The 18,888-nt window shown below is 49.1% G+C and overlaps 1 protein-coding gene across 1 annotated transcript in view; it reads right to left on the bottom strand.

Annotated features, from left to right (window-relative positions):
- The window catches only part of RGS5 (regulator of G protein signaling 5), a 105,407-nt gene that overhangs the window by 27,581 nt on the left and 58,938 nt on the right, over positions 1 to 18,888 (bottom strand). Inside the window, exon 4 of the mRNA XM_066597253.1 lies at positions 1,952 to 2,118. Coding sequence (XP_066453350.1) covers positions 1,952 to 2,118 — 167 coding nt within the window. The remainder of the gene's footprint in view (positions 1 to 1,951; positions 2,119 to 18,888) is intronic.

Below are 18,888 nucleotides of genomic sequence, written 5' to 3'. Positions count from 1 at the left end.
TCTTGAGGTGCGTAGCACGCCCCCAAATATTTCATGCTGCGTATTTTTTCACAGGACCGCTCATTGCATGAGAAAATACACTCATGTGAACGAACTCATTGAAATCAATGTGCTCTATTCACTGCATATTGCTATTACAATCGGCCTTTTTACAGCAACTATAAGGCTGATGTGGCCCTCAGTGAAAATGTGTTTGACGCCCCTGCAGTGTGTTATGTGGAAACACAACTCTTTAGCCATAATATGTCTCTTGATGTCCTAATAGAAGTTAGTTATTTAGAGATAGCTAATGGTGTATTCCGGTAAGAACATAAATAAATTACTTGTTTTCAGCCACTGGCACGCCATCGGTAATTTATCTGTAAAATTTCTTCCAACAAAAGGACTGAAAAAGACATTTCCTCTCCCTCGGTCTCATGAACTCTTTGAGCGCTGGACATGTGTTTTTGCTACATGACAGTAAGTGCATGCTGCCCACACAGTTACAGTACGACACGCAATCTCAGCTCACGTGTAAGAGCGAACCTTTAATCAGAGGATGCGACTTACGTAAATGTGTCTCTTATGCCCTCGCAGTCCTTGAAAGCTGGAAGATGAAACGCTGTAAGAGCAATACTAATGCACTGTGTTTCTATTGATGATAGAAAATAATGCTTGAAAACGTAGAGTAATATTCAGAGGAAACCCGTGTCAAGGCTTATAGCATGAATGAAATGCAAAATGCCATCAAAATGATGAACATTATAATAAAAAAAGCTGTCATTTGGGATTGTGAGAAATGGAAATATACTCAAGTTCTTGGTACTTTCCGGTATCTATTTGAGAAACTAAAGTTTCTGAACTGAAGAGCTGGTTATTAAATTAAAGGCATATTTGTAGTTGGGATTTTCCAACCAAAAGGGACTTAACAATTGCCTATCTGTGAGAATGTTACAATATTCCTTTGTAAGGCCTTAGTCAGACGGGCATTTTTTCGCGCGATTTGCGGATCGCATGACGGATGCGCATCCGCAAATCGCGTGACCGGTGCCCGAAAATCGCCCGAAAATCTGCTCCTAGCCGCGTTTCATTAGAAACGGGCTGGAGCTGTCCAGCGCATTACATTCAATGGAGCCGGCAATACAGCCGTCTCCATTGAAAGCAATGGGCTGCCGGCGTGCGCGGGATGAATTGTCGGGAAGGGCTTAAATATATAAGCCCTTCCCTGCAATTCATCCAGAAAAGTGTTAAAATAAAAAATATATGCATACTCACCAGCTCCCGGCAGCCGGAGTTCCGCGCAGCCGGCCTGCAGTGGGTGTGAAGGGGGTGTGAGTCAGACCTGCCCCCTGATTGGCTCAGCGCTTGGCAATTCTGTACCCAGAGAGACAGTTCTGCCTTGAGCTGAATGAGTCAGTGGTTCAAGTCAAAGCTGTATTGATACTGCGCAGAAGACATGAAAGCAGCCTGGCAGTAGTCTGTGGGGTTATATAGATCAGGGTTTTCCAAAGTGTGCTCTGCGGAGCCCCTGGGGCTTCATGAGGGATTATCAGGGGCTTCGACAGAGGGACTAGGCCCCCGCTCTACTCACCACTGTAGCGGTGTCGGAATAGCTTGTACTGAGGAAATAAATGTGCAGGACCTGCGATTGGCAGAGCATCACAGATCACATGAGCCAGCTCCGGTCGTGTGATCCGTGCGGCTATGCTGATCGCAGGTCCTGGACCTCCCTTTTTTTTAAACGCCCCTGACCTTTTTATAATGATGGAGGCAAAAATCATATGTTGTGATAAGACACACCCTAAATCCTCCCCTGACCACACCCTCTGTCCCACTTTCTTGGGGCTCCACAAGAAACGTCTACTTCACAAAGGGCTCCATGGCTGAAAAAGTTTGAGAACCACCGATATAAATCAACAGAATGGAGAACCTGTAAGTATAAGAGTTTGTCACTCCTGTTTCATGTATGTACCTCTCTGGGAGCCTCTGTTTGGATGAATTCTTCATAGATTTTCTTTGCCTTTGTTGCCATCTTGGTTGGGGACTTGGCCTTTTTGTAATCTTCACAAGCCATCCAGAACTCAATGTTCTCCTCGCTGAATTCCATCTTCAGAAAGTTCTGGAAGGCAGAAAGTCCATCTGGGTGGTGGGTAGAAAAAGGATTTAAGGTCAAAACATGTGAAAATGATTTACAGTGCTCAAATACTGAACTATCAAGATGTTGTTCGTGAATTTCAGACACCATATCCTTTTACACATAGTGATGAAAATGGGTGCCATCCACAGGTAAATGATCATAGCAGGATCACTTAGATTATAGGTTCTGATATACAGATGATGATTTCATACCTAAACAAATCTACAAAATTAGAAAATACACAGACCTCTGACTTTAATCCTACAGCGGAGTCCTATAGGGACTGTTCAATATGGACAACCCTATCTCAAATTGTCCCCTCCCAAGAGCAATTACTTGATGGTCTCATTGCCAGAAGTGCAGATGCCAGCTTTTCTAGCAGCCAGAGCTCCAATTTACATTAGAGTGCAGACACTGAAATTAAAGGGGTATTCCAGGCAATTACTATTGATGGCCTATGCTTGGGATAGGTCTTCAGTAGTTGATCAGTGAAAGTCCGCCACTCGGGATCCTCACCGAACAGCTGATACTCTGGCCCGCTATCAGTGCAGCAAAGAAGGACATCCACATTGGTGGTCAGAGTCAGAAATGTAATAGAAAACATCGCTCCCATTCATTTCAGTGAGAGCGAAGCCTTTCTACTAGAGATGAGCGAACATGTTCTTCCGAGCTTGATATTCGTGCGAATATTAGGGTGTTCGGGATGTTCGTTATTCGTAACGAACACCATGCGGTGTTCTGGTTACTTTCACTTCCTTCCCTGAGACGTTAGCGCGCTTTTTTTTGGCCAATTGAAAGACAGGGAAGGCATTACAACTTCCCCCTGTGACGTTCAAGCCCTATACCACCCCCCTGCTGTGAGTGGCTGGGAAGATCAGGTGTCACCCGAACATAAAAGTCGGCCCCTCCCGCGGTTCGGCTCAGATGCCTGGTGAGTTAGCTGAGGGACAGTGCTGTTTGTACCGGAGCTGCTGTAGGGAAAGAATTGGTAGTTAGTGTAGGCTTCAAGACCCCCCAAAGGTCCTTATTAGGGCCACTGATAGCTGTGTGTTGGCTGCTGTTAGCAGTGCCATTTTTTTTTTCTCAAAATCGGCTCTGCAGAGCGTTGCACCCGGCATTAGGGACAGAAGTGCTGCATAGGCAGGGAAAGTGTTAGGAGTGAGTGTAGCCTTCAAGAACCTCAACGGTCCTTTCTAGGGCCATATTTATCCGTGTGCAGTACTGTCCAGGCTGCTGTTAGCTGTGCTGCATTTTTTTTTGCTTCTCAAAATCGCCTCTGCAGAGCATTCCACCCTCCATTGATACTGCAGGGAAAGAATTGTATAGGCAGGGCCACAACACAGTTATTATTCATAGAATATACGCAGTGCTGCCTTTTGCTTGTAAAACAAGTGAAAATAATTCTATTTGTCCTGCCTCTGTCCGTCCTAACGCCGGTGGACACGTGTCGGCTGCGTGTGCAACCTGTAAAAATCATACGCACCCAGCTACGTTTTACTCCTGGCTTCGCCATTTGCTTTCCTTAATTGGGAAAAAAAATACCTGCTCTGCCACAGTTAATAACTCTGCTACCCTCACGTTCTGTGACACATTAGCAGGAAAACAGCACAGTTATTAAACTTCTCATGTTCATAGAATATACGCAGTGCTGCCTTTTGGTGCAAAAAAACGGAAAATAATTCTATTTGTCCTGCCTCTGTCCGTCCTAACGCCGGTGGACACGTGTCGGCTGCGTATGCAACCTGTAAAAATCATACGCACCCAGCTACGTTTTACTCCTGGCTTCGCCATTTGCTTTCCTTAATTGGGAAAAAAAATACCTGCTCTGCCACAGTTAATAACCCACTAGAGGCAGTGGGGCCTTTCGTTTTCAAAAAAGGGAAAAAATTATATTTGGCCTGCAATCTTGCGCCAATTTATTAGCTGCCTGTGAAATCAAATCACTGGTAATACAGCATGCTGAGAGGTAGGGGTAGGCCTAGAGGACGTGGACGCGGCCGAGGACGCGGAGGGCCAAGTCAGGGTGTGTGCACAGGCCAAGCTCCTGATCCAGGTGTGTCGCAGCCGACTGCTGCGCGATTAGGAGAGAGGCACGTTTCTGGTGTCCCCACATTCATCGCCCAATTAATGGGTCCACGCGGGAGATGGTTATTAGAAAATGAGCAGTGTGAGCAGGTCCTGTACTGGATGGCAGAAAGTGCTTCGAGCAACCTATCGTCTACCCGCAGTTCTGCGCCGTCCACTGCTGCCAATCCGAATCCTCTGTCTGCTGCTCCTCCTTCCTCCCAGCCTCCTGACTCCACTACAATAACACCTGCTCAGGAGCGGGAACACTCCCAGGAACTGTTCTCGGGCCCCTGCTTAGATTGGGCAGCAGCGGTTCCACTCCCACCAGAGGAGTTTATCGTCACTGATGCCCAACCATTCGAAAGTTCCCGGGGTCCGGGGGAAGAGGCTGGGGACTTCCGCCAACTGTCTCAACAACTTTCTGTGGGTGAGGAGGACGATGACGATCAGACACAGTTGTCTTGCAGTGAGGTAGTAGTAAGGGCAGTAAGTCCGAGGGAGCAGCGCACAGAGGATTCGGATGAAGAGCAGCAGGACGATGAGGTGACTGACCCCACCTGGTGTGCAACGCTTACTCAGGAGGACAGGTCTTCAGAGGGGGAGTCAAGGGCATCAGCAGGGCAGGTTGCAAGAGGCAGTGCGGTGGCCAGGGGTAGAGGCAGGGCCAGACCGAATAATCCACCAAGTGTTTCCCAAAGCGCCCCCTCGCGCCATGCCACCCTGCAGAGGCCGAGGTGCTCTAAGGTCTGGCAGTTTTTCACAGAGACGCCTGACGACCGACGAACAGTGGTGTGCAACCTTTGTCGCGCAAAGCTCAGCCGGGGAGCCAACACCAACAGCCTCACCACCACCACCATGCGCAGACATATGATGGCCAAGCACCCCGCAAGGTGGGACGAAGGCCGTTCAGCGCCTCCGGTTTGCACCCCTGCCTCTCCCCCTGTGCCCCAACCTGCCACTGAGATGCAACCCCCCTCTCAGGACACAGGCACTACCGTCTCCTGGCCTGCACCCACACCCTCACCTCCGCTGTCCTCGGCCCCATCCAGCAGTGTAGTTCAGCGCACCGTCCAGCCGTCGCTTGCGCAACTGTTGGAGCGCAAGCGCAAGTACGCCGCCACGCACCCGCACGCTCAAACGTTAACCGTCCGCATAGCAAAATTCATCAGCCTTGAGATGCTGCCGTATAGGGTTGTGGAAACGGAGTCCTTCAAAAGTATCATGGAGGCGGCGGCCCCGCGCTACTCAGTTCCCAGTCGCCACTACTTTTCCCGATGTGCCGTCCCAGCCCTGCACGACCACGTCTCCCGCAACATTGTACGCGCCCTCACCAACGCGGTTACTGCCACGGTCCACTTAACTACGGACACGTGGACAAGCACAGGCGGGCAGGGCCACTACATCTCCCTGACGGCACATTGGGTGAATTTAGTGGAGGCTGGGACAGAGTCAGAGCCTGGGACCGCTCATGTCCTACCCACCCCCAGAATTGCGGGCCCCAGCTCGGTGGTGGTATCTGCGGAGGTGTATGCTTCCTCCACTAAAGCACCCTCCTCCTCCTCCTCCTCTGTCTCGCAATCAAGATGTGTTAGCAGCAGCATGTCGCCAGCAGTCGGTGTCGCGCGGTGTGGCAGCACAGCGGTGGGCAAGCGTCAGCAGGCCGTGCTGAAACTACTCAGCTTAGACGATAAGAGGCACATGGCCCACGAACTGCTGCAGGGTCTGACACAGCAGACCGACCGCTGGCTTGCGCCGCTGAGCCTCCAACCGGGCATGGTCGTGTGTGACAACGGCCGTAACCTGGTGGCGGCTCTGCAGCTCGGCAGCCTCACGCACGTGCCATGCCTGGCCCACGTCTTTAATTTGGTGGTTCAGCGCTTTCTGAAAAGCTACCCACGCTTGTCAGACCTGCTCGTAAAGGCGCGCCGGCTCTGCGCACATTTTCGCAAGTCCCACACGGACGCTGCCACCCTGCGCACCCTGCAACATCACTTTAAGCTGCCAGTGCACCGACTGCTGTGCGACGTGCCCACACGGTGGAACTCTACGCTCCACATGTTGGCCAGGCTCTATGAACAACGTAGAGCTATAGTCGAATACCAACTCCAACATGGGCGGCGCAGTGGGAGTCAGCCTCCTCAATTCCTTTCAGAAGAGTGGGCCTGGTTGGCAGACATCTGCCATGTCCTTGGTAATTTTGAGGAGTCTACCCAGGTGGTGAGCGGCGATGCTGCAATCATTAGCGTCACCATTCCTCTGCTATGCATCTTGAGAAATTCCCTGCAAACCATAAAGGCAGCTGCTTTGTGCTCGGAAACGGGGGCGGGGGAAGACAGTATGCCGCTGGATAGTCAGGGCACCCTCCTGTCTATTTCTCAGCGCGTACAGGAGGAGGAGCATGAGGAGGATGAGGAGGATGAGGAGGAGGGGGAAGAGACAGCTTGGGCCGCTGCTGACGGTACACCGGCTGATTGCCTGTCATCCTTTCAGCGTGTATGGCCTGAGGAGGAGGAGGAGGAGGAGGATCCTGAAAGTGATCTTCCTAGTGAAGACAGCCATGTGTTGCGTACAGGTACCCTGGCACACATGGCTGACTTCATGTTAGGATGCCTTTCTCGTGACCCTCGCGTTGCACGCATTCTGGCCACGACGGATTACTGGGTGTACACACTGCTCGATCCACGGTATAAGGAGAACCTGCCCACTCTGATTCCCGAAGAGAAAAGGGGTTCGAGAGTGTTGCTATACCACAGGACACTTGCGGACAAGCTGATGGTAAAATTCCCAGCCGACAGCGCTAGTGGCAGAAGGCGCAGTACCGAGGGCAAGGTAGCAGGGGATGTGCGTAGATCGAGCAGCATGTACATCCCAGGCAGTGCAACAGTCTTTAAGGGCCTGGCCAGCTTTATGGCTCCCCACCAAGACTGTGTCACCGCTCCCCAGTCACGGCTGAGTCGGCGGGAGCACTGTAAAAGGATGGTGAGGGAGTACGTAGCGGATCGCACGACCATCCTTGGTGACGCCTCTGCCCCCTACAACTACTGGGTGTCGAAGCTGGACACGTGGCCTGAACTAGCGCTGTATGCCCTGGAGGTGCTTGCTTGTCCTGCGGCTAGCGTCTTGTCGGAGAGGGTGTTTAGTGCGGCTGGGGGAATCATCACAGATAAGCGTAGCCGCTTGTCAACCGACAGTGCCGACAGGCTAACACTCATCAAGATGAACAAAGGCTGGATTTCCCCAGACTTCTGTTCTCCACCAGCGGACAGCAGCGATACGTAAGCAATACGTAGGCTGCACCCGCGGATGGAAGCTACGTTCTCTCTCACCATCCAAAACGGGGACATTTCTGCTTCATCAATCTGTGTCTAATATTCCTCCTCCTCCTCCTCCACCTGTATTACACACAACATTACTACCTCAGCTGTGTTGGGCAATGCAATGGGATATTTCTATGTACCGCCGGTGGCTTCCTGGCACCCACCCAGGCAGTGGGTCCACAGGGAGTTTAACCTACATGTGTCCACTTCTAAAGAACCCCAGTCTGACTGGGGCATGCAGTGTGGGCCGAAGCCCACCTGTATTACACACGACATTACTACCTCAGCTGTGTTGGGCAATGCAATAGGATATTTTTGTGTACCGCCGGTGGGTTCCAGGGAGCCACCCATGCTGTAGGTGCACACGGAGTTTTTAACACATCTGTACACTTGTAAAGAACCCCAGTCTGACTGGGGCATGCAGTGTGGGCCGAAGCCCACCTGTATTACACACAACATTACTACCTCAGCTGTGTTGGGCAATGCAATGGGATATTTCTATGTACCGCCGGTGGCTTCCTGGCACCCACCCAGGCATTGGGTCCACAGGGAGTTTAACCTACATGTGTCCACTTCTAAAGAACCCCAGTCTGACTGGGGCATGCAGTGTGGGCCGAAGCCCACCTGCATTATGCACGACATTACTACCTCAGCTGTGTTGGGCAATGCAATGGGATATTTCTATGTACCGCCGGTGGCTTCCTGGCACCCACCCATGCTGTCGGTCCACAGGGACTTCACAATAGGGAGTTGTACCTGCCTGTGTCTATGAATTAAAAAGCCCGGTCTAACTGGGGCATGCAGACACCTTGACAGAATGAATAGTGTGTGGCACATAGGTTCCCCATTGCTATGCCCACGTGTGCAGCTCCTGATGGCGGTGGCACAGGATTCTATTTCTCATTGCTTCTGTACAGCATTGTGGGCTATCGACCCGCCCCTTTTAAAGAGGGTCGCTGCCTAGCCGTGCCAACCCTCTGCAGTGTGTGCCTGCGGTTCCTCCTCATGGCAGACGCACTTCTAAATAGACATGAGGCTGGTGTGGCATGAGGGCAGCTGAAGGCTGCGCAGGGACACTTTGGTGTGCGCTGTGGGGGGGAGGGGGGGCGGTTGGTCAGCATGTAACCCAGAAGAAGTGGCAGCGGAGTGTCATCCAGGCAGTGATTGTGCTTTGTTGTAGCTAGTGTGGTGCTTAGCAAAGGTATGCCATGCTAATGAGGGCTTTTCAGAAGTAAAAGTTGTTGGGAGGGGGGGGGGGCCCACTCTTGCCGGTATTGTGGCTTAATAGTGGGACCTGTGAACTTGAGATGCAGCCCAACATGTAGCCCCTCGCCTACCCTATCCGTTTCTGTGTCATTCCCATCACTTTGTTGAATTGCCCAGATTTTCACACATGAAAACCTTAGCGAGCATCGGCGAAATACAAAAATGCTCTGGTCGCCCATTGACTTCAATGGGGTTCGTTGTTCGAAACGAACCCTCGAGCATCACGGGAAGTTCGTTCCGAATAACGAGCACCCGAACATTTTGGTGTTCGCTCATCTCTACTTTCTACTCCACTTCCGGCTCTGACCACTAATGCGATCATCCATCATCAATAGCAATTGCCCAGAATATCCCTATAATGCTTGAGATCCCTTGTATTTTGGCCTATCTAAGTCAACTATTGTAAGTAGTTAGAACAACAGCTGTTCCACTCTTAACAAAATAAGTTTTTGGCTTCACTTGAGGGGTTGTTCAGGATTAGGCAACATTACTTGTACTGGTCATCCTGTAGATCATATTGATTGTGAATTTCATCCAAGTGCTTTTACTACGTACATAGGGGAAATATATGTATACATGCTTGCCTGTATGGTAAGACGTAATTGGTGGGACTTATAGAAGTAATATAGCCATGTAGAATCAACATAGATCTGATGACTGTTAAGTTTATTGTAAGCTCAATTACTTCCCTTAAGCTCAAGTTTACAGAAGTATTCTAGAACTTCGATGTTGATTTTATACTTAGGGTAGGCAACCAATATGAAATCAGTGGGGGAATGACTTGCAGCACCCAGGGTTACCAACGGTCCAAAAATTCCTGGACAGTCTATAAAAATAGTAGATTTTTTTGTAGCGTTTATGAAAAATATTGGGTGCATCCATAATTTTTTTTGAGGCTGGTGGTACTTGAGCAGGTGATTATGACTGTAATTATCATTTTACAGATCACAGTAAAGCCGGTAATAAGTTCATATCAGTATCTGACCTTTAGACACATATTACTAATTTTTATCATTCAGCAAGGTTTTCTGATGAGTCTGTAAAAAGGTTGGTTGTCCATGATTTTTGGATACATTGTCCAGGAAACTAAAAAATAAAGGATGGCAACCCTGGCAGCACCCAAACTGCTGATTGAGGCCTTAGTCAGACAGGCGTTTTTTTCGCGCGATTTGCGGATCGCATGTCGGATGCGCATGCGCAAATCGCGTGACCGGGGGCGAAAAATCGCAGGAAAAATCTGCACCTAGCCGCGTTAATCATCGCAGCAAAATGCCCGTCTGACCGGAGAAAAATCGCCGTGCGCATCAAAATGCGCATGAAACTTGAGGCTGGCCGGCGAAAAAAATGATATTGGTGCGCACATAAAACACCGAACGCAGATAGGCGCGATCTGCGAATCGTCGTGTCCTATAATTTATCGCATATCCGCATAAAAAATGGACATGTGACCGATACCATAGCGAACTTGGTTCTATATATGCGCGAATCGCATGCGTATGCGCAAATCGCGCGAAAAAACGCCCGTCTGACTAAGGCCTGAAGGGGATGCATCACTCTGACAAGCCCACATAGATTATCAGGCACAGACAGCTGCTACCAAATGTACAGAGCTGTGCCTGGTAAACACTAAAGAGGACATGACGCTTGGTAGAATTCCATAGTCCCTTCAATCATCTGATCGTAGAGGTGCCAGTAATTGGACTTCTACTAATCTACCCTAAAGATAGGCCATCAACTATATAGTCCTAGAAAATCCCTTTAAATCTCTTTGTCATCTTTGTCATACATTCGTTTAATTGATCTTTTTCAGTAATTCTCTTTTTTTTCATAGTCATATTAATCACAATGTTTGGAATTTTTTTTTAAGTGGAAGATGCAAGACACACATATTCATATTAATTGCCGAGGACTTTTCACTCTTTTGCCATCTAATATTCCATTTATGACATTGCATTAAATTTTCTTAGAATCTCCCTCTGCTGTTTACTGTAAAAAGACATTTGTATATGTTGTAGAAATGAATGTCCTCTCTAAGTTTTTTTTTTCCTCAAAGGCAACTGTGTGAAATTTTTGCTAAATGAGTACAAAGGGAGAAGAGTTATCTCCACTGCACTACTTCCTGTTGTAGTGGGGACGTTGCAGGATCCCTTTGAGTTTTCTCCCATTTGACCTTTAATTTAATTAATATCTTGAACATTGTTTATGCTAATGCTAAACAGTTCTTTTCTGAACGCATCTAGGAATACGTTCATTTACTCAGCAAGTGCTTCAGTCTAAAGGGTAGACTTAGCTTGTAGGGCTCAAAGTAGCTGACAGATTCCCTTTAATGAAACAGGTCTGGAAGTCATTTAATGCAACTGATGAAATAACACTAAATTCTTAGATTTATAGAAGACATTAAAGGTGAAGAATGTTATTGCTACTAAATTTTGCTTATGGCTTCGTGACATCTATAATGTGTATAGTACAGTAATTAAACTGGTTCATCTGTTAAAGAGGATCTGTCAGATCCTCTGACAAGCGGGATGGGCTTTACATCTTTACAGCTGCATCTTCCTGAGTTCACCATCATTGCTTGTCTTCTGAGCTCCTATTTGGCTGCAATGGATTCCGTTACATACAGAGACCAATTGTAGTTTACTCTCAAGTCGGTGGTCCTCACTGTCCAGTAAATGGAAGAACAATACTGGTAGCCCGGCACCGCTTTCCAATGAATTTCAACAGGCAATGGGATAAGATTTATACAACTTGTCTTTTTATTGTGTGAGTTAAAACCAGTAGATACTTCTACTGGTGTTCCCTAGTTGGCTCACAGCACCTTCTGGTAACACCAGTGCTTTTGAGTTTATTCTCCAGACCCAAGAGTTATGTCTAACCCAGCTTAACTGATGAAGGGGCCTACCCCAAAATGCGTATCTGCTGGTTTTAATTGACACAACAAAAAGAGAAGTTGGATAAATCTTATCCGACTGCCTGTTGAAATTCATTGGAGAGCAGCGCCGGGCCACCAGTATTGTTTCCTAATTTGCTTCATTTTGTCCACCAGTTGGTAGCCATAACTGGTCGGCAGGGCCTCCTAGTGAAACTAATTTTCACACAAATTTACACTCTTATTTCTTCAGCTCCTTGAGGCTTCTGGTCCCCGGACATCCTACTGGGCTCCGGACCCTCATACACACTGGGTTTTCTCCACCGTTTTTCTATCTCTTTTTCACTATTCAGTGTCAAACATTACATTATCCATCGGCACTAAGTGGTGGAGACCACTAACTTAATAGTAGTCTAGTGTCGGGCTCCATATCTAGTGGGAGCCATTGGGGGCGAACAGGAGGGGTCTAGTAGAAGAATACAAATTGTGATGTAATCAGCAGGATAGTGGCTGTAAAGCTATCCAACCCCTTCCTGCTTGAAAGTCAACATGCACTGTAACCTTTAACTTTTAATGTTTTTCAAGGTCATCTGATGGGGATTAGTAAAATAGTTTAATCCAAAAAACATTTTGGTAATTGATTAACTACAACCATTAAGAGAAATCTATATATTTAAGATATATATTATATGGTGTTTATTGGCCACTGTGTACTAATTTAATTTTCAACTACAAAATCTACTTCAGCAGACTTCCAGTTATTACTTGTTCAGTTTATCTACCATGTTTCCCCAAAAATAAGACACTGCCCTAATTAATTTTTGCCCCAAAAGAGGCACAGTGTCTTATTTTTGGGGGATGTCTTATAATACTCATCTAGCAGCCGGTGTTCGGGTTCCCTTGCACTGGTCTCTAGCACTGCTGAAAGCTTCAGTGTACTCCTGAATGCCGACAGAGCATTTCTTCCTGGTAGCTGGGCTTGAATACCCTGCCTTCAGCAAGTGACTGCTCTGATTGGTTCATCGAGCGCCGCGTCAGCCAATCAGAGCATGCACTAGATTACCCATTCATAGCCATTCATTGAATGACATCAATGAATAGCTGTGATTGGTTAATTAAGCGCTGGCTTTGATTGGCTGACACGACGCTCAATGAACCAATCAGAGCAATTGCTTGCTGGAGGCGGGGTATTCAAGGCCCGCTACCAGGAAGAAATGCTCTGTCTGTGTTCAGGACTACATGGAGGCCTGAAGCAGCGCCACAGCCTAGCGTGAGGGACCTGAACTCCGTCTACTAGGTGAAAATCAGGGTAGGGCTTATTATCAGGGTAGATCTTGTTTTCGGGGAAACATGGTAGCACACCCATGTGGGATTTTAATCTATGCCATTTTTATGGAAAAGTCATATAGCTGAGTCTTTTTTTTTAGCTTAACATGAATTCAACCATCTACTGTGTGCATTCGTCTGGTCAAGTTAGGAAGCAGGGCCTATTATCTATGCATGTGACACATATAATATTATTATGTGACATTGTTATAAATTGTACTATTGTGAAATTGTCATTAATTGTACTAATAATTTGCATTTTGGTCTATCACATCAATCTAGCCTACTGCCCCAGAGAAGAGCAATGAGAGAGCAAAATTCATGTCTCATGATGAGTAAACTCTAGAAAAGTTTGGTTTGGCTGGTTCAGTGAATACCAGCAAAATGTTCGGATCAGTTCAAATTAGTTCAAACTCAACTAGAGCATCACCAATACTCCTAAAACTGGTGTATAACACCGTCTAAGAGCCAATCAAAGCCCTGTATAATTAGCTCTTAATTTGTCTAAGAGTGTATCTGAATATTTTTTAACTGTTTTAAGGCAAAATTAATGAAGAAAAAAAGAAAAAGGAAAGAATAGGGAAGAAAAAATAGGAAAAAAAGACGAAGGAAAAAGATTATTTTTCTTTCTTTCTTTTCCTTTTCTTCTTCCTTTTCCTTCTTCTTTTAGCAGGTTCAGCCAAGACAAACTGCCCGATTTTTGGATTCTTGCTGCATCGAACTTATAGCAAAGGTCGGCCTGAAGCATAGGTCCACTGCTTTACTTCGCTCAACATTATCCATATCAATATAATACTAAAATATGAATTCGCTGTGGAAAGGCAGAGCTGGAATCTTGCCTCTAGACAAGGTCTATGTATATTTCGGGAAAATAAATTACACATAATGACATATAGCTCAATCCCACGCATTGGATTTCTCTATCCATGTATTTTTAACTTAGTAATTGGCCAACTACATACTTAATATTTCCCAAATAAGCAGGTGATGAAAGCAACAAATTCCCATAATACAAGTAAGTACATAAAATGAATGCTAAACAACAAATGGCATTTGATGAATGGATTGTTGGACCAGTATGTCATCCTGAAATAGTAAGAGCGATGGGAAACTAGAAGTTGATGGACTCTCATTTTGACACAAAGTCTTGTTAAAATCTTTTCGGCACATAGCAAAACTTGTGTGACCATAATTGGATGCAAAGGCATACGCATCATAAAGCTGGCATAAAGCCCATGGAAAACATGGCTCAGTTTAAGATGACCACAATTACTTTCCAATACATGGAGAAAACCTAAGCAAATCTCTGCTTCTCCATGTGCCCTGCAGCATTAATAAACAAAGTGGAGAAAGGGGATCATGATGTCCATCTATCCGACAAGGCATGAGAAGGAAAGGGGTTAGGGGCAGATCAAACTTTGGGCATTTCAGACCCTGGATGGGACAGGGGAGTGATGTAGACAGCTGAGCCTAATGGAGATCCATATTGATCATTTATTATAGGACCTTCTCTACTCTATGAACCCCCTAATTGCATCCAAGAGTTTTCAACACCTGAAATTGCAGTTTGTAGGACTTAAGGCATCTAGGTATTGGTACATTTACATATTGCATTTTTTTTACCAAGAACTGGTAACTTTTTGGCTTCTAATTCTTGTTTTGAAAATTTAGATCTTGTGGGGGCTGGTTGATATAGGGAAGTAATTTTTTCCCCTACACTAGTTTTATACATGACCCATGTTAAAGGGGTTCTGACATCAAAAAAAAAATTTGTACTCACCTTGCCTGGCCTGGCCCAATCGCCAGGCATGTCCCCTCCAGCTGGCATCTTCTTCTGTGCCTTTAAAGCAGAGCAGGAGCGGTCAAAAAGACCGCTTCCTGCTCTGGTCCGTCCGTCAGGCACTTCCGAGGTGAACGGACGGACCGCACAGTGCTTGCTGTGGGCGGCCCATCCGTCCTGCTGAACTCCGGAGTGCTGCGCATGCGCAGTGGAGACGCAGCCCGTCCTGACTCCTGTCAGAGGGCACCTCTCCACTGCGCATGCGCGCGATCCCGGAGTGGCGCGGCTCGTGCAGACAGAAGAGGAGGAACAGCGCCTGCTGGGAGATGACCCCCCCGATGTCAACAACAACAGAAGAACAGGTAAGTGTTATCTTTTTATGCTTTAGCAGCCATTAAACCATGGGTTCCCTGGGTCCATTAGGCAGACCAGGGAACAATGGCTGCTAAAGCATAAAAACATTATTTGTGTCAGAACCCCTTTAATACATGTACTAAAATGGACAATATTATTATCCTAGAGAGAAGGTATCATGGGAACTAGAGATGAGCGAGTATACTCGCTAAGGCACATTACTCGAGTGAGTAGTGCCTTAGCCGAGTATCTCCCCGCTTGTCTCTAAAGATTCGGGGGCCGGCGCGGGTGACAGGTGAGTTGCGGCGGAGAGCTGGGGGGGGGGGGGGGGACGGAGGGAAGAGAGGGAGAGAGAGATCTCCCCTCCGTTCCTCCCCGCTCTCCCCCGCCGCTCCCCACCGGCCCCCGAATCTTTAGAGACAAGCGGGGAGATACTCGGCTAAGGCACTAGTGCTGTACTGTGCTGGCTGCTGTTAGCAGTGTTGCATTTTTTTTTTTTTCTAAAAATCATCTGTGCAGAGCATTGCACCCTCCATTGATACTACAGGGACAGAATTGTGTAGGCAGGGCCACAACACAGTTATTGTTCATTGAATATACGCAGTGGGGACCTCCCTTTGCAAAAAAGCAGGGAAAAAATTATATTTGGCCTGCAGGCTTGCGCCAATTTATTTCCTGCCTGGGAAATCAAATCACTGGTAACACAGCATGCTGAGGGGTAGGGGTAGGCCTAGAGGACGTGGACGCGGCCGAGGACGCGGAGGGCCAAGTGAGGGTGTGGGCACAGGCCGAGCTCCTGATCCAGGTGTGTCGCAGCCGACTGCTGCGCGATTAGGAGAGAGGCACGTTTCTGGCGTCCCCACATTCATCGCCCAATTAATGGGTCCACGCGGGAGACCTTTATTAGAAAATGAGCAGTGTGAGCAGGTCCTGTCCTGGATGGCAGAAAGTGCTTCGAGCAAGCTATCATCCACCCACAGTTCTGCGCCGTCCAGTGCTGCAAATCCGAATCCTCTGTCTGCTGCTCCTCCTTCCTCCCAGCCTCCTCACTCCACTACAATGACACATGCTCAGGAGCGGGAACACTCCCAGGAACTTTTCTCGGGCCCCTGCTCAGATTGGGCAGCAGTGGTTCCTCTACCACCAGAGGAGTTTATCGTCACTGATGCCCAACCATTGGAAAGTTCCCGGGGTCCGGGGGATGAGGCTGGGGACTTCCGGCAACTGTCTCAAGACCTTTCAGTGGGTGAGGAGGACGATGACGATGAGACACAGTTGTCTTGCAGTGAGGTAGTAGTAAGGGCAGTAAGTCCGAGGGAGCAGCGCACAGAGGATTCGGAGGAAGAGCAGCAGGACGATGAGGTGACTGACCCCACCTGGTGTGCAACGCCTACACAGGACAGGTCTTCAGAGGGGGAGGCACGGGCAGCAGCAGGGCAGGTTGCAAGAGGCAGTGCGGTGGCCAGGGGTAGAGGCAGGGCCAGACCGAATAATCCACCAAGTGTTTCCCAAAGCGCCCCCTCGGGCCATGCCACCCTGCAGAGGCCGAGGTGCTCTAAGGTCTGGCAGTTTTTCACAGAGACGCCTGACGACCGACGAACAGTGGTGTGCAACCTTTGTCGCGCCAAGATCAGACGGGGAGCCACCACCAACAGCCTCACCACCACCAGCATGCACAGACATATGATGGCCAAGCACCCCACAAGGTGGGACGAAGGCCGTTCACCGCCTCCGGTTTGCACCGCTGCCTCTCCCCCTGTGCCCCAACCTGCCACTGAGATACAACCCCCCTCCCAGGACACAGGCACGACCGTCTCATGGCCTGCACCCACACCCTCACCTCCTCTGTCCTCGGCCCAATCCAGCAATGTCTCGCACCGCACCGTCCAGCCGTCACTAGCGCAACTGTTGGAGCGCAAGCGCAAGTACGCCGCCACGCACCCGCACGCTCAATCGTTAACCGTCCACATAGCCAAATTTATCAGCCTTGAGATGCTGCCGTATAGGGTTGTGGAAACGGAGTCCTTCAAAGCTATGATGGCGGCGGCGGCCCCGCGCTACTCAGTTCCCAGTCGCCACTACTTTTCCCGATGTGCCGTCCCAGCCCTGCACGACCACGTCTCCCGCAACATTGTACGCGCCCTCACCAATGCGGTTAGTAGCAAGGTCCACTTAACTAAGGACACGTGGACAAGCACAGGCGGACAGGGCCACTACATCTCCCTGACGGCACATTGGGTGAATTTAGTGGAGGCTGGGACAGAGTCAGAGCCTGGGACCGCTCACGTCCTACCCACCCCCAGAATTGCGGGCCCCAGCTCGGTGGTGGTATGTTCGGCGGTGTATGCTTCTTCCACTAAAGCACCCTCCTCCTCCTCCTCCTCCTCAACCTCTGTCTCGCAATCTAGATGTGTCAGCAGCAGCAGGACGTCGCCAGCAGTCGGTGTCGCGCGGCGTGGCAGCACAGCGGTGGGCAAGCGTCAGCAGGCCGTGCTGAAACTACTCAGCTTAGGAGATAGGAGGCACACGGCCCACGAACTGCTGCAGGGTCTGACAGAGCAGACCGACCGTTGGCTTGCGCCGCTGAGCCTCCAACCGGGCATGGTCGTGTGTGACAACGGCCGTAACCTGGTGGCGGCTCTGCAGCTCGGCAGCCTCACGCACGTGCCATGCCTGGCCCACGTCTTTAATTTGGTGGTTCAGCGCTTTCTGAAAAGCTACCCACGCTTGTCAGACCTGCTCGTAAAGGTGCGCCGGACGCTGCCACCCTGCGCACCCTGCAACATCGCTTTAATCTGCCAGTGCACCGACTGCTGTGTGACGTGCCCACACGGTGGAACTCTACGCTCCACATGTTGGCTAGGCTCTATGAGCAGCGTAGAGCTATAGTGGAATACCAACTCCAACATGGGCGGCGCAGTGGGAGTCAGCCTCCTCAATTCTTTTCAGAAAAGTGGGCCTGGTTGGCAGACATCTGCCAGGTCCTTCGAAACTTTGAGCAGTCTACCCAGGTGGTGAGCGGCGATGCTGCAATCATTAGCGTCACCATTCCTCTGCTATGCATCTTGAGAACTTCCCTGCAAACCATAAAGGCAGCCGCTTTGCGCTCGGAAACCGAGCCGGGGGAAGACAGTATGTCGCTGGATAGTCAGAGCACCCTCCTGTCTATATCTCAGCGCGTTCAGGAGGAAGAGGAGGAGCATGAGGAGGATGAGGAGGAGGGGGAAGAGACAGCTTGGCCCACTGCTGACGGTACCCATGCTGCTTGCCTGTCATCATTTCAGCGTTTATGGCCTGAGGAGGAGGAGGAGGAGGAGGATCCTGAAAGTGATCTTCCTAGTGCGGACAGCCATGTGTTGCGTACAGGTACCCTGGCACACATGGCTGACTTCATGTTAGGATGCCTTTCTCGTGACCCTCGCGTTACACGCATTCTGGCCACTACGGATTACTGGGTGTACACACTGCTCGACCCACGCTATAAGGAGAACCTTCCCACTCTCATTCCCGAAGAGGAAAGGGGTTTGAGAGTGTTGCTATACCACAGGACCCTGGCGGACAAGCTGATGGTAAAATTCCCATCCGACAGCGGTAGTGGCAGAAGGCGCAGTTCCGAGGGCCAGGTAGTAGGGGAGGTGCGTAGATCGAGCAGCATGTACAGCCCAGGCAGTGCAACAGTCTTTAAGGGCCTGGCCAGCTTTATGGCTCCCCAGCAAGACTGTGTCACCGCTCCCCAGTCAAGGCTGAGTTGGCGGGAGCACTGTAAAAGGATGGTGAGGGAGTACGTAGCCGA

The sequence above is a fragment of the Eleutherodactylus coqui genome, chromosome 3, assembly GCF_035609145.1.
Source record: "Eleutherodactylus coqui strain aEleCoq1 chromosome 3, aEleCoq1.hap1, whole genome shotgun sequence".
Lineage (NCBI taxonomy): Eukaryota > Metazoa > Chordata > Amphibia > Anura > Eleutherodactylidae > Eleutherodactylus > Eleutherodactylus coqui.
The sequence above is the reverse complement of the archived record's forward strand: the minus strand, read 5'-3'. Positions and strand labels throughout refer to the sequence as shown.